At 47.4% G+C, this 18,605-nt stretch overlaps 1 protein-coding gene across 3 annotated transcripts; it reads right to left on the bottom strand.

The window, feature by feature from the left end:
* Positions 1 to 1,204: 1,204 nt before the first annotated feature.
* Positions 1,205 to 15,761, bottom strand: LOC114140581 (disks large homolog 4-like). Of its 3 annotated transcripts, XM_028010663.1 has the most exons (13): positions 15,629 to 15,761; positions 15,405 to 15,555; positions 15,043 to 15,272; positions 11,351 to 11,453; positions 11,138 to 11,234; positions 8,387 to 8,563; positions 8,208 to 8,245; positions 7,234 to 7,281; positions 6,194 to 6,295; positions 5,944 to 6,116; positions 1,786 to 1,895; positions 1,566 to 1,657; positions 1,205 to 1,477 (listed from the first exon to the last, which is right to left on the bottom strand). In XM_028010663.1, exons 2-13 carry the CDS (start codon positions 15,544 to 15,546, stop codon positions 1,371 to 1,373), a joined length of 1,419 nt encoding a protein of 472 aa, XP_027866464.1. In that variant the 5' UTR covers positions 15,547 to 15,555; positions 15,629 to 15,761; the 3' UTR covers positions 1,205 to 1,370. The 3 variants fall into 3 exon arrangements, with proteins under 3 accessions (XP_027866464.1, XP_027866466.1, XP_027866465.1); XM_028010665.1 differs by lacking the exon at positions 15,629 to 15,761 and having other exon boundaries at positions 15,355 to 15,440; XM_028010664.1 differs by lacking the exon at positions 15,629 to 15,761 and having other exon boundaries at positions 15,043 to 15,311; positions 15,355 to 15,431.
* Positions 15,762 to 18,605: the final 2,844 nt, after the last annotated feature.

Genomic DNA, 18,605 nt, shown 5'->3' with positions numbered 1-18,605 from the left:
CTGACCCGTTCCAGCAGCAGAACCAGCAAGGTTCTTGTTGAGTCCAATTTGGTCCCCATGTCTTCTGCTGAGCCAGCGGCTATTACTGCTGCTGCCAGGTCCCGTGGAGCAGGGCACTCTGGGTAATGTAGTCCTGTGTGATGCAGCAGCTGAGAAACACTTGATATGAAATGTGATGCTCAGATCACATGGAGTCCTTCAGCCTGAACAGAACGGCATTATGGGAGTTAGAGTCCAAACAGAGGCGGAGCAGAGGGTCATAGTCCAAAAACTAAAAGGATTGTTGGTGTAAAAGTCCAAACCGAGTCTGTGGTCCATGGAGAGGAGGACTGTGGGGGATGTAGTCCAAAGATAAAAAGAATCCAAACAGAGTTGTAGTCCAAATGGAGGAGGACTGAGAATGTTTTACAAAGCAAACTGAAACTACATTTTAAATCTTTCTCTGAGGAAACCATCAAATAAAATTAAATAAAATTCTCTTTTTCTCAACAATCAGATAGAAATATTTTAGATCTGAGAAGTTTCAATTTATGAGCAGTTTGGTTTAGGTCGCTTCTGCCGTGGGCCGGCTCTGACAGGAGAGCTGAGGGAGTTATCGTCTTAAAAAGGAGGATTGTGGGAGATGTAGTCCAGTGGTTGTGTGATAGTTTAAGCCCTGAATAGACTGTGTGTTTGAGCCCCATGGTTTTATTTACAGTCACACACGTCTGTATGCGCACACACACACACACACCCTGTCTAACACACACACACACACACACCCTGTCTAACACACACACACACACACACACCCCCTGTCTAACACACACACACACACACCCCCTGTCTAACACACACACACACACACCCCCTGTCTAACACACACACACACACACCCCCTGTCTAACACACACACACACACACACACACCCTGTCTAACACACAAACACACACACACACACCCTGTCTAACACACACACACACACACACCCTGTCTAACACACACACACACACACACCCTGTCTAACACACACACACACACACACCCCTGTCTAACACACACACACACACACACCCTGTCTAACACACACACACACACACCCTGTCTAACACACACACACACACACACCCTGTCTAACACACACACACACACACACACCACCTCCACGTCACAGAAAGTCTTAATAAATAATAATAAATAAATATGTTTCTATAAATACTTGGATCTGGTTCTACAGTCTCTGATTCATTATCTCAGGATTATTTGTCTCTCTGGACAGGAAGTGGTCGCCATGGTTACAGCAGTCTCTGGTCCTCTCCATGTCTTGTGGCTCCGCCCACAGCAGCTGGAGGAGGTGATGGTGGTTGCCATGGAGACAAAGCTCAGCCAATCAGAGCCTGTCTCTGGCAGGAACCCAGATGTAAGGTCCGCTCTGCTCCTCGATGACCAGCTTCACCTGGAGGTACACCTCATCGAAGCTGTCGCCCTGGGCAACGGCTGGAGGAGACAGACAGGAAGGAGCAATCTGATTGGTCGGTTAGAGACAGGCTGGCTCTGACTGGACCAGGTCCTCAGGTGTTCTTACCTGTGAAACACTCCAGGAAGTCCTGCTCCAGCTTGACGGCTCGGTCCAGAGCTTTCCTGGCCTGATCCTCCGAGAGACGCTTGTTCAGGTCTCTAAAGACAATCAGGGAGACGATTCAGCCCAGAGGAACCGGACGGGTCCAGGACCCGGTCTGGTCCTGACTGGTTCTACAGACAGCTCAGGTAAAGCTCAGGTAAAGGTCAGGTAACATGTGTCTTACAGGATGTTCTCCAGGGAGCGCGGGCGGATGAAGATGGCGATGGGATGAAGGTGAGCGGCCTGCAGACGCCTCACAGCATTGGCTGAAACATCCAGGATGCAGTGCTTCCCCTGGAACAGCAGGGGGCCACAGTTAGTAAGGCAGGTACAGGTTAATCATGGACCTGCAGGGGTCAGGAGGTCTTGCTGTGGAAAACATCAGGACAGGTGACCAAACCTTTGGTTTTATGTAAGAACCCAGAACAGCAGCTTCTATACAGTCATGGCCAAATGTTTTGAGAATGATTCAAATGTTAATATTTACAAAGTCTACTGCTTCAGTTTTTATAACGGCAATTTGCATATACTCCAGAATGTTATAAAGAGTGATCAGCGTAACAGCAATTAATTGCAAAGTCAATATTTGCCTAGAAAATGAACTTTATCCCCCAAAACACATTTCAACTTCATTGCAGCCCTGCCTTAAAAGGACCAGCTAACATTGTTTCAGTGATTGCTCCATTAACACAGGTGTGGGTGGTGATGAGGACAGGGCTGGAGATCAATCTGTCATGATTAAGTAAGAATGACACCACTGGACACTTTAAAAAGAGGCTGGTGCTTGGCATCATTGTTTCTCTTCTGTGAACCATGGTTACCTCGAAAGAAACACGTGCAGTCATCATTGCACTGCACAAAAATGGCCTAACAGGAAAGAAAATCGCAGCTAGAAAGATTGCACCTCAGTCAACAATCTATCGCATCATCAAGAACTTCAAGGAGAGAGGTTCCATTGTTGCCAAAAAGGCTCCAGGGCGCCCAAGAAAGACCAGCAAGCGCCAGGACCGTCTCTTAAAAGTGTTTCAGCTGCGGGATCGGGCTACCAGCAGTGCAGAGCTTGCTCAGGAATGGCAGCAGGCAGGTGTGAGTGCATCTGCACGCACTGAGGCGGAGACTCTTGGAGCAAGGCCTGGTCTCAAGGAGGGCAGCAAAGAAGCCACTTCTCTCCAGGAAAAACATCAGGGACAGACTGATATTCTGCAAAAGGTACAGGGAGTGGACTGCTGAGGACTGGGGTAAAGTCATTTTCTCTGATGAATCCCCTTTCCGATTGTTTGGGACATCTGGAAAACAGCTTGTTCGGAGAAGACAAGGTGAGCGCTACCACCAGTCTTGTCTCATGCCAACTGTAAAGCATCCTGAAACCATTCATGTGTGGGGTTGCTTCTCAGCCAAGGGAGTCGGCTCTCTCACAGTCTTACCTAAAAACACAGCCATGGATAAAGAATGGTACCAGAATGTCCTCCGAGAGCAACTTCTTCCAACCGTCCAAGAGCAGTTTGGTGATGAACAATGCCTTTTCCAGCATGATGGAGCACCTTGCCATAAAGCAAAGGTGATATCTAACTGGCTCAGGGAACAAAACATAGAGATTTTGGGTCCATGGCCTGGAAACTCCCCTGATCTTAATCCCATTGAAAACTTGTGGTCAATCATCAAGAGACGGGTGGACAAACGAAAACCTAGGAATTCTGACAAAATGCAAGCATTGATTGTGCAAGAATGGACTGCTATCAGTCAGGATTTGGTCCAGAAAGTGATTGAGAGCATGCCAGGGAGAATTGCAGAGGTCCTGAAGAAGATGGGTCAACACTGCAAATATTGACTTGCTGCATTAACTCATTCTAACTGTCATTAAAAGCTTTTGTTACTCATAATATGATTGCAATTGTATTTCTGTATGTGATGACAACATCTGACATACTGTCGTGGAAACTGCCGTAGGGTTGTGAGATCTTTCCAGGTACACGCAGAAAACAGAGCATAAAGGCCTGAGAGAAATAAAGTAATCTTGCATTTTGATTTAAGTATAATTAAAGATACATAAATATATATGTGCACATTTAATCACTGAATGATTTTCTGAAATGAATTCTTGTATTTTAATCTGTAATGCTTATAAAAAACATGATGATTATGATTGATAATTATGTATGTAATTTACAGACTTGGTTGATAATTAATAAGGGATTATAGGAACATGTTGATTTATACGTGTTTACTCAAAGTTATGATGAATGTGAATGATAAGATGATTGTGTTAATGATTTATAATGAATTAACAGAAATGTGTTGATTTAAAAAGATAGAATTAAAGTGCTGGGTGAGGTCCTGTTCTCAGGCTGTGTCGCAATAGACAAGCTGAGCAGAGCGGAAACCCAGGGGAATTTTAAGGAAGTACAAACAGATGGCCTTGGAAAAAGGGGAAGTTCACCTGATGTTTAGCGCTGTGAGTCACGCAAGGGCTGACGGTTGGGAAAGGCTGGAACTTTCCACCGACTCATCGAACGTTCAAGAAGTCACGTACGCCGTCTCCCCCCATACACAACCATGGGCTGAGATAGTATTAAAGACGGCAGAAAGAGGAACAAACTTGTTCTTAGTCCGCGGCGCCAAGACGAGTCAACAAGAGGACGCAGAGGAAAGATCAGCAGAGGACCGCACCCTGGAGCTACGGGGAAGTTGAGACTTCGCACCGCCAAGAAGGGACAAGATCCATCAGCCCCCAGCCCTGGCTCCTGATTCTACCACCGACTCTGCCTCAACCCAACGATCTCAAACCAACTGCAACAGACTTGGAGAAAAGACAAAGATCCCTGGAGGGATGAAGGATTGGATGTTCGAAGGACAAGGACCAATTCTGCTTTGCTTCTATTCTAAAGAGGATTTTTCCACACAAAGACAAAGATTCTGAACCAAGGTGTTACGACTGGCTGAAGGTCATAACAATAACGGGAGACCATGCAGGGATTAAAGTGCATAAAAAGGAATATTTATTAACACAAACAACAATGGATTGAGGATGTCAGTATCAGTGGTGTAATGCAAATATTTGGATGTGGTGTATGAGGGCATATGGAGTTGTTGAAGTGCAAAAACAAAGACAAACTCAAATGTGCAAAAGGAAGGGAGCTGAGGCCTGGCAACAAAACACCGCAAGCATCAAGGCAGAGTGGACGCCGATGGCGACCCAGAAGGTGGAGACAGCCAGGTTTAAATGCTCTGTGCTCCAAATGAATAAAATCAGCAGCACCTGTAAAGGGGAGGAGCACAAAGACAGACATCAAGACACCTGCAACCCAACCCATAAGGCCCAGGGCCAAAGACTTCTGTTGCCGAGATCAACTGCCATCTGGGTATGAGTTGAACTGCTCCCTAAAAGCCTCTCTCAGTTTATTAGTGACACAGGTCAGGGAAGGGAGTTAGGATAAAATGTTTGGGTTATATTAATTTTATTATCTTAAATTAGTACTGTAATCTCTAATAATTACTCTGTACGTCACATATCCCTGCCAAAGCTTGCTTAATAAATATACTCTTTTAAAATTCTGTAGAGGATGGTGGACATTGAAATTAATTGAGTCACTGATTATTTTAGTTTCTCCAATTAAAGTAAAACCAGTGTACATGATTCCAGTAATGTGGTGGCTTCGGACTTTCCTTTAGTGAGTATAAAAATAACGACCCTGGGACTTGAATCTAAGTCACTAAATCTAATCTAGCCGTTTCCAAGTGCAGGTTATTTAAGAGAGAGGGCTACCGTTAACAGAAGTGGTTATTGGGACTACGCAGCTGTGAGGGCTACTCAGTTGACTGTTCCTTAACTGTAGAGGGTCGTAACTTCTGGATCGAAGGTAGTTAGAGCTAGACGAGTCTCTCTCGCCACCGGTTTAAACAGATTATCTCTCATAGACCTCCTGTAGGGTAAGACCCAGGTCTTAGAGATATTCCGGACCCGTTAGACGGAGAACTGGTCGGTAGTCAGCCCAGAGGAGTTGTGAGGAGTGGGCGGGGCTGACTATTGTTAGATTAACGAACAATACACACATGAAAACCAGAGGGCAGCAGATCATGTGAAAATATAATATTTGTGTCATTCTCAATACTTTTGGCCATGACTGTACAGTCTACAAATTAAAGTGCTGTCGTCCCTTTAAATCTGTTCCACTATCTCTGGATCATCAGACCAAGTAGAGACAGAGATCCTCTCTATGCAGACGATGCTCTGCTCTGCTTCACTGGATGACTGAAGGTTTGTTCCATCGTTTTATTTACTCGTCATCGACCAGTGACCTCCAGGTTCAGACCAACCGTCCACCTGTCCCCCCCCAGGTCTCACCTGCTCGGCCACCTGCCTGACGCTCTGCACCGACGTCCCGTACAGGTGGTTGTTGTACTGCCCTGCCTCGATGAAGCGGTGCGACTGGATGTCCCGCTCCATCTGTTCCCGTGACGACACAAAGTGGTAGTCCCGCCCGTCCATCTCGTAGTCCCTGCGGGGACGGGTGGTGTCTGTGGGCGGAGACGGGACGTGACATCACAGACTTCCTGTCTGTCAGCGTGATGACATCATCAGGAGGAAGACTTACGGGGAACGCAGGAGCCGAACTTGTCCGGATATTCAGACAGCAGGTCATCGTTGACCCGGTCTTTGGTCGGACCCAGGATGATGACAGGACGGGCGTAGTCCACTGAGGACAGAGGGACAGCGGTTAGGACATGTACCGGCCAAGGGTCTTCAGGAGACGGTCTGGTACTAAACGTCCTTCAGGAACCAGGACTGAATCAGAGGTCAATATAAGGTCAATGGAGGTCAAAGGTCTGCTGAGGAAAAACTAAACCTGAAGGAACCAGGAATCAACGGACCAACGTGTTTATCTGGTGACCTTCAGCAGGTCATGAAGGTCATGGCTCCTCCATGGAGAGTTAGGGTTAGGACCGTCCTCAGGGACGGTGTCCTGCAGGTTTCAGTTCCTCCTCAGCAGGTCAAAGTTCAGCAGCAGCTAACGAGACATCAGTTGGTCCAGGATGGAGAACCAGAGAACTAAACCAGGCAGGAACCTGGTCAGTTTGTCCCTGCAGGACGGACTGGACACCAAGACCTTGGAACAATGATCTGGTTCTCCTGACCTGAACCAGGAAACCTCTCCACTCTGACCTTTTAAAAAAACCTTTCCCCTGGGTTTCCTCATAGGAACAGGAAATAGATCAGTGAGTCAGAGGAACCTCTGGTTCTGGTTCTGGTCCAGTTATCAGTGAGCAGTGTTGTGATCTGTGTTTTTATTTTGAGTTTCCTGTGTCTCTGTCTCCATGTTGTCCCGTCTCCCCTTGATTATTACCAGGTGTGTCTCGTTCCCTGATTACCTCCTGTGTATTTAGTGTCTCTGTGTCTCTGTCGGGTCCTTGTCTGTCTAATGTGTCTCAGTCTGACATCTTGTCCATTTCTCTAGCCTGTTGCTACCTGTGTTGAGCCCTGGTCTGCCGCTCAGCAGGGCTGCCTGGCGTTTGGACTTTGTATTGGATTATTTCACTATTAAACATCATTATTTGCACTTCCACCTGGTTCCACTGCGTCTGCCTCACCACCCACTTCTTCACAAGTAGGGATGAAGGTTCTGCTGGTACTGACCTTCAATCTGAGTGACGAGTTCATAGCTGTGGATGAAACCGTCTCGACCTGGAACAGAAACAGACGGATGAAAACAGCTGGAGGAGAAGGATGAACGGTTCTGGTTAGAGTTGAGGCCCCGACCCGGTCCAAAGGCCAGTAGAACCTCCCAGTAGTACCTCCTTTAAGGTGTCCAGAACATTCAACAGAACCACTGATGGGTGTCTTCAGTCATAGAGGAGTTCTGGTCCGGTTCGGGTTCAGTCGTCTCTCTCTTTAGATCACTAAAGGTTCTGTTCGACCCTCTGAAGGTCCCAGCGTTGCACTTCAATCAAGCTGAGGTCTGGACTTTGACTAGGCCTTTGCAGGTTCTGTTCTTTGTCAGCCACAGATTGGCTGAACTGATCAAGGTTCTGTTGCTGACCCGGTTTGGATGAAGTTTCCAGAGGAGATCCTGGTCCAACCAGAGACTAGAGGGTCTCCAGAAGAACAAGCCCTCATCATCACACCTCCACCACCGTGCTGCACAGCTTCTGCTGACCTGCAGGCTCTGGTTTCTTCCATCTTGGTTCTGTCCGTCCCGGCCCATCGTCTCGTCTCTGGTCTCGTTGTCCCAGGTGTCTTAGTTCTGCTAACCTCAGTCTGGCGGCCATCTTGTTTATAGAGAGAAGATTTTTTCTCCTTCAACCATGAGATGTTTGTTCTTGTTCTATCTGGAGACAGATGGTCTGAAGGTGACCTTTGACCCTCCCCAGGTTGACAGGCAGCAGTAGCTGCTGCTCTAGGGTCATTGCTGATGTCTTTCCATCCTGGTATTGTGTCAATATGAACATGAAGCTTCATTCTCTCTGACTGCATGATGTTCTGTTTGGTTTCCACATCAGGCTCAGTTATTAAACGATGATCATTAAATTGGTTCAGTTTCATCTTAACATCAATTATCAGATATTATGTCAGAGCTTTGATATCATAAAGGTGAAACAGTTGGACTGTACCTTTACTCTTCATGCGGGACCATTCCTTCCTCTCCACCCTGAAACACAAACAGTTAGCAGTTATAGCAGCTAGCAGTGACTGTTATCTGTAGTTATAGCAACTAGCTGTAGCTATAGCAGCAACCATTACTCTACCGTAGCCATTAGCTCTACAGCTAGAGGTCAGCAGGTCAACTAGCCTGTGCTTGGAGGGGATGTATCCCAGCTCCTCTAGCTCCCCCTGCTGGTTGAGTCGTCTGGCCTGCCACCACTCCTCGTCTGCGCTGTCCATCACATGGAGAACCTCCCCGAAGTTAAAGTCCAGAGCCTGAGACAGAACGCCACAGTCCCACTGCTTATCGTAGTCAAACAGGGCTCTGCAACGGAACAGGGGGCAACGGAGGGCAACAGGGGGCAACATCAGCAACGACATGAAGAGCAACACCAGATCCGCTCCCTGCTCAGATAGGCAACACGGTGACTAACATGGTGGCTAACATGGTGGCTAACATGGTGACTAACATGGTGGCTAACATGGTGTTTAACATGGTGGCTAACATGGTGGCTAACATGGTGGTTAACATGGTGACTAACATGGTGGCTAACATGGTGGTTAACACGGTGACTAACACGGTGGCTAACACGGTGGCTAACACGGTGGCTAACATGGTGGTTAACATGGTGACTAACATGGTGGCTAACATGGTGGCTAACATGGTGGTTAACATGGTGGTTAACATGGTGGCTAACATGGTGGTTAACACGGTGGTTAACACGGTGGTTAACACGGTGGTTAACATGGTGGTTAACATGGTGGTTAACGCGGTGACTAACATGGTGTCTAACATGGTGGTTAACATGGTGGCTAACATGGTGGCTAACATGGTGGCTAACATGGTGGCTAACACGGTGGCTAACACGGTGACTAACACGGTGGCTAACACGGTGACTAACATGGTGGCTAACACGGTGGCTAACACGGTGGTTAACATGGTGGCTAACATGGTGGCTAACACGGTGACTAACATGGTGGTTAACACGGTGGTTAACATGGTGGCTAACATGGTGACTAACACGGTGGCTAACATGGTGGCTAACATGGTGGCTAACACGGTGGCTAATATTGTGGCTAACACGGTGGCTAACACGGTGGTTAACATGGTGGTTAACACGGTGGTTAACATGGTGGTTAACATGGTGGTTAACGCGGTGACTAACATGGTGTCTAACATGGTGGTTAACATGGTGGCTAACATGGTGGCTAACATGGTGGCTAACATGGTGGTTAACATGGTGGCTAACATGGTGGCTAACACGGTGGCTAACATGGTGGCTAACACTGTGGCTAACACGGTGGTTAACATGGTGGTTAACACGGTGGCTAACATGGTGACTAACACGGTGGCTAACATGGTGGTTAACATGGTGGCTAACATGGTGGCTAACACGGTGGCTAATATTGTGGCTAACACGGTGGCTAACACGGTGGTTAACATGGTGACTAACATGGTGGTTTACATGGTGGCTAACATGGTGGCTAACACGGTGGCTAACACGGTGACTAACACGGTGACTAACATGGTGGCTAACACGGTGGTTAACATGGTGGCTAACATGGTGGCTAACACTGTGGCTAACACGGTGACTAACATGGTGGTTAACACGGTGGTTAACATGGTGGCTAACACGGTGGCTAACATGGTGGTTAACATGGTGGCTAACATGGTGGCTAACACGGTGGCTAATATTGTGGCTAACACGGTGGCTAACACGGTGGTTAACATGGTGACTAACATGGTGGTTTACATGGTGGCTAACATGGTGGCTAACACGGTGGCTAACACGGTGACTAGCACGGTGACTAACATGGTGGCTAACACGGTGGCTAACATGGTGGTTAACATGGTGGTTAACATGGTGGTTAACACGGTGGTTAACACGGTGGTTAACATGGTGGTTAACATGGTGGTTAACGCGGTGACTAACATGGTGTCTAACATGGTGGTTAACATGGTGGTTAACATGGTGGCTAACACGGTGGCTAACATGGTGGTTAACATGGTGGCTAACATGGTGGCTAACACGGTGGCTAATATTGTGGCTAACACGGTGGCTAACACGGTGGTTAACATGGTGACTAACATGGTGGTTTACATGGTGGCTAACATGGTGGCTAACACGGTGGCTAACACGGTGACTAGCACGGTGACTAACATGGTGGCTAACACGGTGGCTAACATGGTGGTTAACATGGTGGTTAACATGGTGGCTAACACTGTGGCTAACACGGTGACTAACATGGTGGTTAACATGGTGGCTAACACTGTGGCTAACACGGTGACTAACATGGTGGTTAACACGGTGGCTAACGTGGTGGCTGACATTGTAGCTAACGTGGTGGCTAACACGGTGACTAACATGGTGGCTAACATGGTGGCTAACACGGTGGCTAACATAGTGGCTAATATTGTGGCTAACATGGTGGCTAACACGGTGGCTAACACGGTGACTAACATGGTGGTTAACATGGTGACTAACATGGTGGCTAACATGGTGGCTGACATTGTAGCTAACGTGGTGGCTAACACGGTGACTAACATGGTGGCTAACATGTTGGTTAACATGGTGGTTAACACTGTGGCTAACATGGTGGCTGACATTGTAGCTAACACGGTGACTAACATGGTGGTTAACATGGTGACTAACATGGTGGTTAACACGGTGGCTAACATGGTGGCTGACATTGTAGCTAACGTGGTGGCTAACACGGTGACTAACATGGTGGTTAACATGGTGACTAACATGGTGGTTAACACGGTGGCTAACATGGTGGCTGACATTGTAGCTAACGTGGTGGCTAACACGGTGACTAACACGGTTGCTAACATGGTGGTTAACATGGTGGCTAACATGGTATCTAACATGTTAAGGTCAGGTCAGGAGCTCAGTACCTGACGTAGAAGGTGCGGTTGGCTCTCAGGCTGCCTGATGAGCTATTCATCATCTGCTCTCTCAGGTCGTGGATCTTGGCCTCAAAGCGGCTGTACTCTGGACAGGAAACAGGAAGTAGACCGTGTTGAGCCAATGAACATGCTAATAGCATGTGCTGCTTAGCATGACCTCATTCACACGCTAACAGCCTTTGGTGTTTCTGAGCTCCTCACCCTCTGGTCTGTACTGAGCTACGATGGTCACCGTCTGACCGGCGTTCTTCAGAGCTGCTGCTGCCTGTTCATGTGTGGCGAACCGCAGGTCCACCCCGTTCACCTGGACAGAGGACAGAGAGGACAGGTGTTAGACGGGTTAGTGGTCAGTACCACTGTCCTACCAGCAGGGGGCTCACTACAGCCTCTGTCTATGAACTGGTCTCAGGTTGAGGACGGTTCCTGCTGAAGGAGGACAGTGGACCTGGTCTCTGTCTGACCCAGAGGTTCTGGTCTGATAACTGTTCAACAGCTGATCTGGTTCTGTTCTCCAATCCAGACTGGACCGGACCTTCCAGAACCAGGTTCCCCCCTGATGGAACCGTGACCTGCAGCAGGTGGTTCAGGTATAACGGTGTCAGTGGACCCAGAGCTGCTAGCAGGGGAGCTCAAGTCCAGTCCTGGAGAACTACCATCCTGATCTTTCAGATGCATCCCTGAATCCAATGAATGTCTCGTTAGCAGGCCTTACCCCAACGGACCGGATCAGCTCTGATCCGGTCCGTTGGGGTAAGGATGCTTCTAAAGTTGCAGGATGGTAGCTCTAGAGCCGTGGTCCCCAACCTTTTTATTACCGCGGACCGGTCAAGACTTGGCAATTTTGCTGCGGCCCGGGACTGTCAGATAATGCTTCTGCATGTTGGTGTTCCAGCTAAAGCCTTTTTTTTTTTGCCCCGATTTTCCCTTTACGACAATCTTACAACGTCCTGCAGTGAGTGGTGTGTTGAATATGCCCGAACTAAAATCAGGCATATTCAACTTTGTCTCGGCCCGATTATCTCAGCCTGTGGGGTTTTTACTGACTGGGAGTGAAACGCAGCCTGTTGAATGTGACAGGTAGCCAATCAGAAAGCGCAGTGACGTAAGAATGGAGGGAATCCCAAACAGTTGTCATGGCAACTGAGAGTCCGGCGGACATCGGAGGAGATATGTGGAAATGTTTATTACTATATGTAAAGGTCATTTTATATATGTTTATTATATGTGGTTATGATTATTCAGTTAAAATGTTAACTACATAAAAACATAACTCACCTCCAAATCATAGAGCAGCAAATAGAGCAGCTGCTCCGCCATCTTTTATCAAACTCCTTTTCTTTTTGTTTCGTCTTTTATCGCTTAAAATGAGCCACAAACTATAACCTCTGCTTCTACATCCTCATCCTGTTTGATTATTCTAAATTCATGTTTGGTCTGTTGGGGTTTTACTGGATTTTCTTCTGGAATCGGTTCTGTGGTGTGTTGCTGCTGGACTCACGGACCGACCGAACCTGTTGGACTTTTATCGGCTCTGTGGTCACAGAGGTTTGGAAAATCGGCCCACAATCCTTAAATGGTGTGAACCAGACCTAAAACTCACAAGCTCCTCTCCTCTCGTCTCTCCACTGCCCTAACGCTCTCTGACTCTGGTCGCTATGGTAACATTTACATATCCCTTCAGAATAAGATACAGATGCGCCACAAAAACGAACATTTTACTTTGGTGAAAACTTTAACTCAGGATAACGACTAATGGAGCCCTGAGCTTGTTTCTCTGCAACCAGACGGTCCATCTGGGAGAGATGAGAGACAATGAGACCGGAAGTGTTGCTGATGCTCCGGGTTCTTGGTCTCTAGTGGAGAAGCAGCTTGAAGCTTCATTTCCTCATTAACATCCGGTCACCATATCATGCAGAGCTTGGACTGTGGGAATCACCTGCCGGGATAAATCCCTCCTCCTGGCTCTTCTCTGGGCCTTTTCCCTTCACAAAGAAACTTTACAAACAATCTGATCCGTTTCTGACTCATTTTGCTGCTTGTGGCTCCATGTTGGCGGCAAGACGGAACCGAAAGAATCCGGATAAAGGATTGTCAAAATAAAAGATCCTCCAGACTCACATAATACGTAAAACGGAAATATTTAATTGTTTCTTACGCGGCCCGGGGGCGGGCCGCGTGGACCAATTGGTACCGGGCCACGCAAGAAATAATTAAAAATTTCCGTTTTATGTATTATTTGAGTCTAGAGGATCTTTTATTTTGAAAATCCTTTAACCGGATTCTCTCGGTTCCGTCTTGCCGCCAACATGGAGCCACAAGCAGCAAAATCAGTAAGAAACAGAACAGATGTCTTTGTAAAGTTTCTTTGTGAAGGGAAAAGGCCCAGAGAAGAGCCAGGAGGAGGGATTTATCCCGGCAGGTGGTTCCCACAGTCCAAGCTCTGCATGATATGGTGACCGGATGTTAATCAGGGAACGAACCCTTCTAACTGCTTGCTACTTAGAGACCAAGAACCCGGAGCATCAGCAACACTTCCGGTCTCATTGTCTCTCATCTCTCCCAGATGGACCGTCTGGTTGCAGAGAAACAAGCTCAGGGCTCCATGAGTCGTTATCCTGAGTTAAAGTTTTCACCAAAGTAAAATGTTCGTTTTTGTGGCGCATCTGTATCTTATTTTGAAGGGATATGTAAACGTTACCATAGCGACCAGAGTCAAAGAGCGTTAGGGCAGTGGAGAGACCAGATGTCATGATTTAAGGATTGTGGGCTGATTTTCCAAACCTCTGTGACCACAGAGCCGATAAAAGTCCAACAGGTTCGGTCGGTCCGTGAGTCCAGCAGCAACACACCACAGAACCGATTCCAGAAGAAAATCCAGTAAAACCCAACAGACCAAACATGAATTTAGAATAATCAAACAGGATGATGATGTAGAAGCAGCAGTGATAGTTTGTGGCTCATTTTAAGCGATAAAAGACGAAACAAAAAGAAAAGGAGTTTGATAAAAGATGGCGGAGCAGCTGCTCTATTTGCTGCTCTATGATTTGGAGGTGAGTTATGTTTTTATGTAGTTAACATTTTAACTGAATAATCATAACCACATATAATAAACATATATAAAATGGCATTTATATATAGTAATAAACATTTCCACATATCTCCTCCGATGTCCGCCGGACTCTCAGTTGCCATGACAACTGTTTGGGATTCCCTCCATTCTGACGTCACCCCGCTTTCTGATTGGCTACCTGTCACATTCAACAGGCTGCTAAATCGGGCCAAGACGATGTTGAATATTTGTTGAGTTTATGTATGTTGCATATTCAACACACCACACACTGCAGGACGTTGTTAGTTTTTCGTAAAGGGAAAATTGGGGCAAAAAAAGAGGCTTTAGCGGGAACACCAACATGCAGAAGACCCCCCCCCCGTCCGCAGCAAATTTGCGAAGTCTTAACCGGTCCGAGGGTTGGAGACCACAGCTTTAAAGGACAGGACTTGAGCAGCTGAGCAGCCCTGTGCTAGAGACCCCCCCTCTCTCTCTCTCTCTTAAAGCGGTACTCACACTCAGGATCTCCCCCCCCTCCCCCTCCCGTCTCTCTTAAAGCGGTACTCACACTCAGGATCTCCCCCCCCTCCCCCCCTCCCCCTCTTAAAGCGGTACTCACACTCAGGATCTGCCCCCCTCCCTCTCTCTCTCTCTCTTAAAGCGGTACTCACACTCAGGATCTGCCCCCCCCCCCTCTCTTAAAGCGGTACTCACACTCAGGATCTGCCCCCCCCCCTCTCTTAAAGCGGTACTCACACTCAGGATCTGCCCCCCCCCTCTCTCTCTCTTAAAGCGGTACTCACACTCAGGATCTGCCCCCCCCCTCTCTTAAAGCGGTACTCACACTCAGGATCTGGTCTCCCTTCCTCAGCTCCCCGCTCAGGTCCGCCGGTCCTCCCGCCAGGATGAAGGAGATGAAGATTCCTTCTCCATCTTCCCCCCCCACGATGTTGAAGCCCAGCCCGGTGGCCCCCCGCTGGATGCCGACGCGCCGCGGATCCCTGGAGTACTCCTCGTCTCCCATGATGCCGCGGGGCAGCGGTGAGTATCGCCGGGGCGACGGCGGCGCCAGGGCTGCTGGGTAATCACAGAGGTAGTCTGGATCCATGTAGGCTGCAGAGAGAGAGAGTCTGAGGACCAGAACGGCTCTACGTACCGCTGGTGAGGTCCGGCGGGCCAGAACCCGTCCAGAACGGCTCTACGTACCGCTGGTGAGGTCCGGCGGGCTGTAGCGCTCCCCCTGCTGGCCGAACGGGGCGGTGGGCGTGGCCACCTTCAGGTACACCACCTCCCCGGTGTTCTTCAGCGCCGCCACGGCGTCTTCATGCAGGACGTCCTCCAGAGACATGTGGTTCACCTGTAGGGGGCGCCAGCGTCACTACTGAACACCCGGCCCACCGGGCCTTCAGAACCAGAACCGGTCCACTTACAGCCAGGATCTTATCCCCGATCTGGAGCCGGCCGTCCCGATGCGCCGCGCCGCCATCGATGATCTTAGTGACGTAGATGCTGTTGTCTCCGGGAACGTGCTGGTTCCCCACACCGCCCGCGATGCTGAAGCCCAGACCTGGACCCGACCGGAACCGGAACCAGAACCAGGACCGGAGGAAGAGCGGAACCGACCAGAACCAGGTAGAGAGAGAGAGAAACCAGGTGAGTTATTATTAAAACATTAAATATATATATATATATATATATATATATATATATATATATTAAAGGAAACCTTTCCTTTAAAAGAAAAAAAAAAAGAGACCTATTAAACTTTATCCACCTTATTCTGAGCCCCCATGAGGCTTTGCATGATTTATGGGCGCGACTTCCGCCGTAAACCGGAACATGTTTACATGTTAGCAACTCGCTAACTAGCTTTCCACAGAGCTTTTATGCTATAAAATATGTAGGAACTCCAGCTATTACAGCTTACATGTGGCAATATTGTTTTACCGCTAGCTACAGCTAATGCTAGGAGGGATGGCGACCAATAACAGAGCTAGCATCGTTAGCTACTTCACTGACTCAGTTGCTTCAGTTTTCTATCCACACAATGAAATGATCACATAAAGCATTTTGGGTTTTCTGTTCAGGTTTAGAACTTTTAGCCAAATTCTTTTTGTTTCCTTTTCTGTCGGTAGGCGATAAAAACTACAGCCTTTATGTAACAGTGTTTAGGTTTAAGTTGTAGAATCCCACTTGCTTTATCTGTGTCAGTGCAATGGGGAAATAGCGCCCCCTCTCTGTGTGGCTGGTTAAATGTTGCTGGCTCCTGCACTCAGTGCCAGTCTGTGAAAGCTGCAGGAGGTGAGTTGTGTTTTTCAGCGCACAGTAGAAACGTGTTAGCAACATAATAAAACATCATTTTTATAAACTTAGACAAATAGTGTGAAATTGACTAATTGCTAGATGTGTGCCTGGCACCAATATTTGTACTTTTAGTTTAGTTAATATTGTAAAACACTTTATGTGCTAAGTTAAAGGCTAACTTAACGCTCTGTTGTAGTGTGCAGAGTGAAGCTGAGCTGTTTCACTGATTTGAACTCCCCATATGTTCTCATTCAGGAAATAAACTGCCTGATCACCCAGAAACTCGTCTTCATTAAAAATCTACACAACCAGAGTCCAGGAGTTACTGGGGCCGGCCTGGTGCAGTGGAGTGAAGCAGAACCCGGTTACATTTGGTTTGGGAGCCGTTCAAGACTCACCTGTTGCTGCCACAGATTAAACTTGGTCTGATTATTAAAGTACAGCCATGAACATACTGCTACTTCCGGTGGGCGCCAGAAGTAAGACCCATAATCGTTTTCCCAGTGAGCCTCCCAGGAATAGGGTGGATAATCCAGACCAGAATAATCAAATCAGAGCAGCTCTAACCAGACTGAGGGGTTTAGTCTGGATGTGTGTTTGTTAGTTTAGTCTCTGTGTTTCCAGGTCAACCCCTGATTGTTTCCAGCTGTTTCCCCTGATTATCCAATGTGTGTTTAACCTCACCTGTCTTCCTTTCTCTGCTGTTTCCTTCATCATGTCTTTGTGAAGCTGCCTGAGTTACTGATGGTGTTTAGTTTCTTACCTGTTACCTGTGGTTTCTACCTTTGTGTTCAACTTTATTAAAACCAGTTTCTCCACCTGAGTCTCAAAGCCTCCATCCTCACCAACAAACCTCATGACTCAGTGTTTCAGATGTTTTTCAGTTTTCTGGACGTTTGTTTCAGATTTATGGTGCACAGAAGCTGAATGTTGCTTCTCCATGTTCTGGTTCTGGATGCAAACCAGAACCAGCAGGTTGATCCATCAGCAGCAGATCTATAATGTGTTCAGTGATTAGAAACTAGAGCAGGATTTAAAATCTCTCAGTGAAGGAATGTAGAACTAGAAGGTGTAGATCTGGGTGGTGTCTCTATCCTCCTGGTTCTAGTCAGAACCCCAGCAGCAGCGTTCTGGACCGTTGGGTTGTCAATCATACCTGTGAAGACGCTGCTGCAGGAATCAAAGCCTCTAAAGAGAAACTAAAGCCTGGATGAGTTTCTCTGATCTGAGACTTTAGTTTCTGGTTCTGGAAATGTTCTGCAGCTGCTAGAAGGCCCACTGTGGAACCCAAGGGTCAGAGGTCAGCCTGACCTCTAGTTTACAGCTGGAAGAACTGAAGCTGATTATAGATCTATAACTCTAGATTAGCGTTCCTCAATGGGGTGGTACCGCGCCCCCGGGGGGCGCTCAAAGGGCAGCAGGGGGCGCTGCCCTTTGGGGGTCGTTTGCTCCGAGGTAAAATTTACAGCTTAAATGCTCATCAAAACCAGTTTAGACTTTCAGCAACTTGCTAAAACTGTATTGTGACATTAAAACATGTTTGGCTGCAGATTATCGATGGCAGCTCTTCTTCTCTTCAGTGTCTGTTAGCTTCTCCTGCTACTAGTAGCTTCACCATCAGTTCAGCGTCTCACCGGCTGATGATTCTGTGATTCACTTGTCTGGTGTCTGATTTTCAAATATTTTATGTTTTATTGAGGGTTTTTGTACATATTTTTTAACAGTGCTGTGATCATGTCAAAGCAGCAACTTTATTAAAAGTGTTTTATTGTCCATCTGGATGCTGCAGCTTCCATGGAAAGACAACGAAGAACAACGAAATATTGTATAATATCTGATGTAATTACTAAAATCACGTTACCCTCTCTGTGTGTCCCTCTGAAAAATTAACTAAGTTAAATAAAGAAATCCTCCATGGATGATTCCACGATAGAGTTTATTTTATAGAGTTATTGGTTCTGTAAGTGATCCGGTATGAAACGGTACCACAGCACTTTTGAATTTTAATCATCAGAATACCAGGATTTTTCCATTGTTTTAAAAGGTTACATCAGTCTACTGTTCTCCATCGATACTCTTCCTGACCGCCCCGCACCGCAGGGG

The sequence above is a fragment of the Xiphophorus couchianus genome, chromosome 24, assembly GCF_001444195.1.
Source record: "Xiphophorus couchianus chromosome 24, X_couchianus-1.0, whole genome shotgun sequence".
Classification (NCBI taxonomy): domain Eukaryota; kingdom Metazoa; phylum Chordata; class Actinopteri; order Cyprinodontiformes; family Poeciliidae; genus Xiphophorus; species Xiphophorus couchianus.
This window is presented reverse-complemented; position numbering and strand designations above follow the sequence as displayed.

What these genes read in the sequence shown, in the direction of transcription:
- LOC114140581 (XM_028010663.1), bottom strand. Translation starts at nt 15,546, where the DNA reads ATGTCTCTGGAGGACGTCCTGCATGAAGACGCCGTGGCGGCGCTGAAG. An exon ending in ACTCGTCACTCAGATTGAAG is followed by an intron (nt 6,296 to 7,233) that starts GTCAGTACCAGC and finishes CTCTGTCCTCAG; the next exon opens with TGGACTACGCCCGTCCTGTC. An exon ending in CGCTCCCTGGAGAACATCCT is followed by an intron (nt 1,658 to 1,785) that starts GTAAGACACATG and finishes GATTGTCTTTAG; the next exon opens with AGACCTGAACAAGCGTCTCT.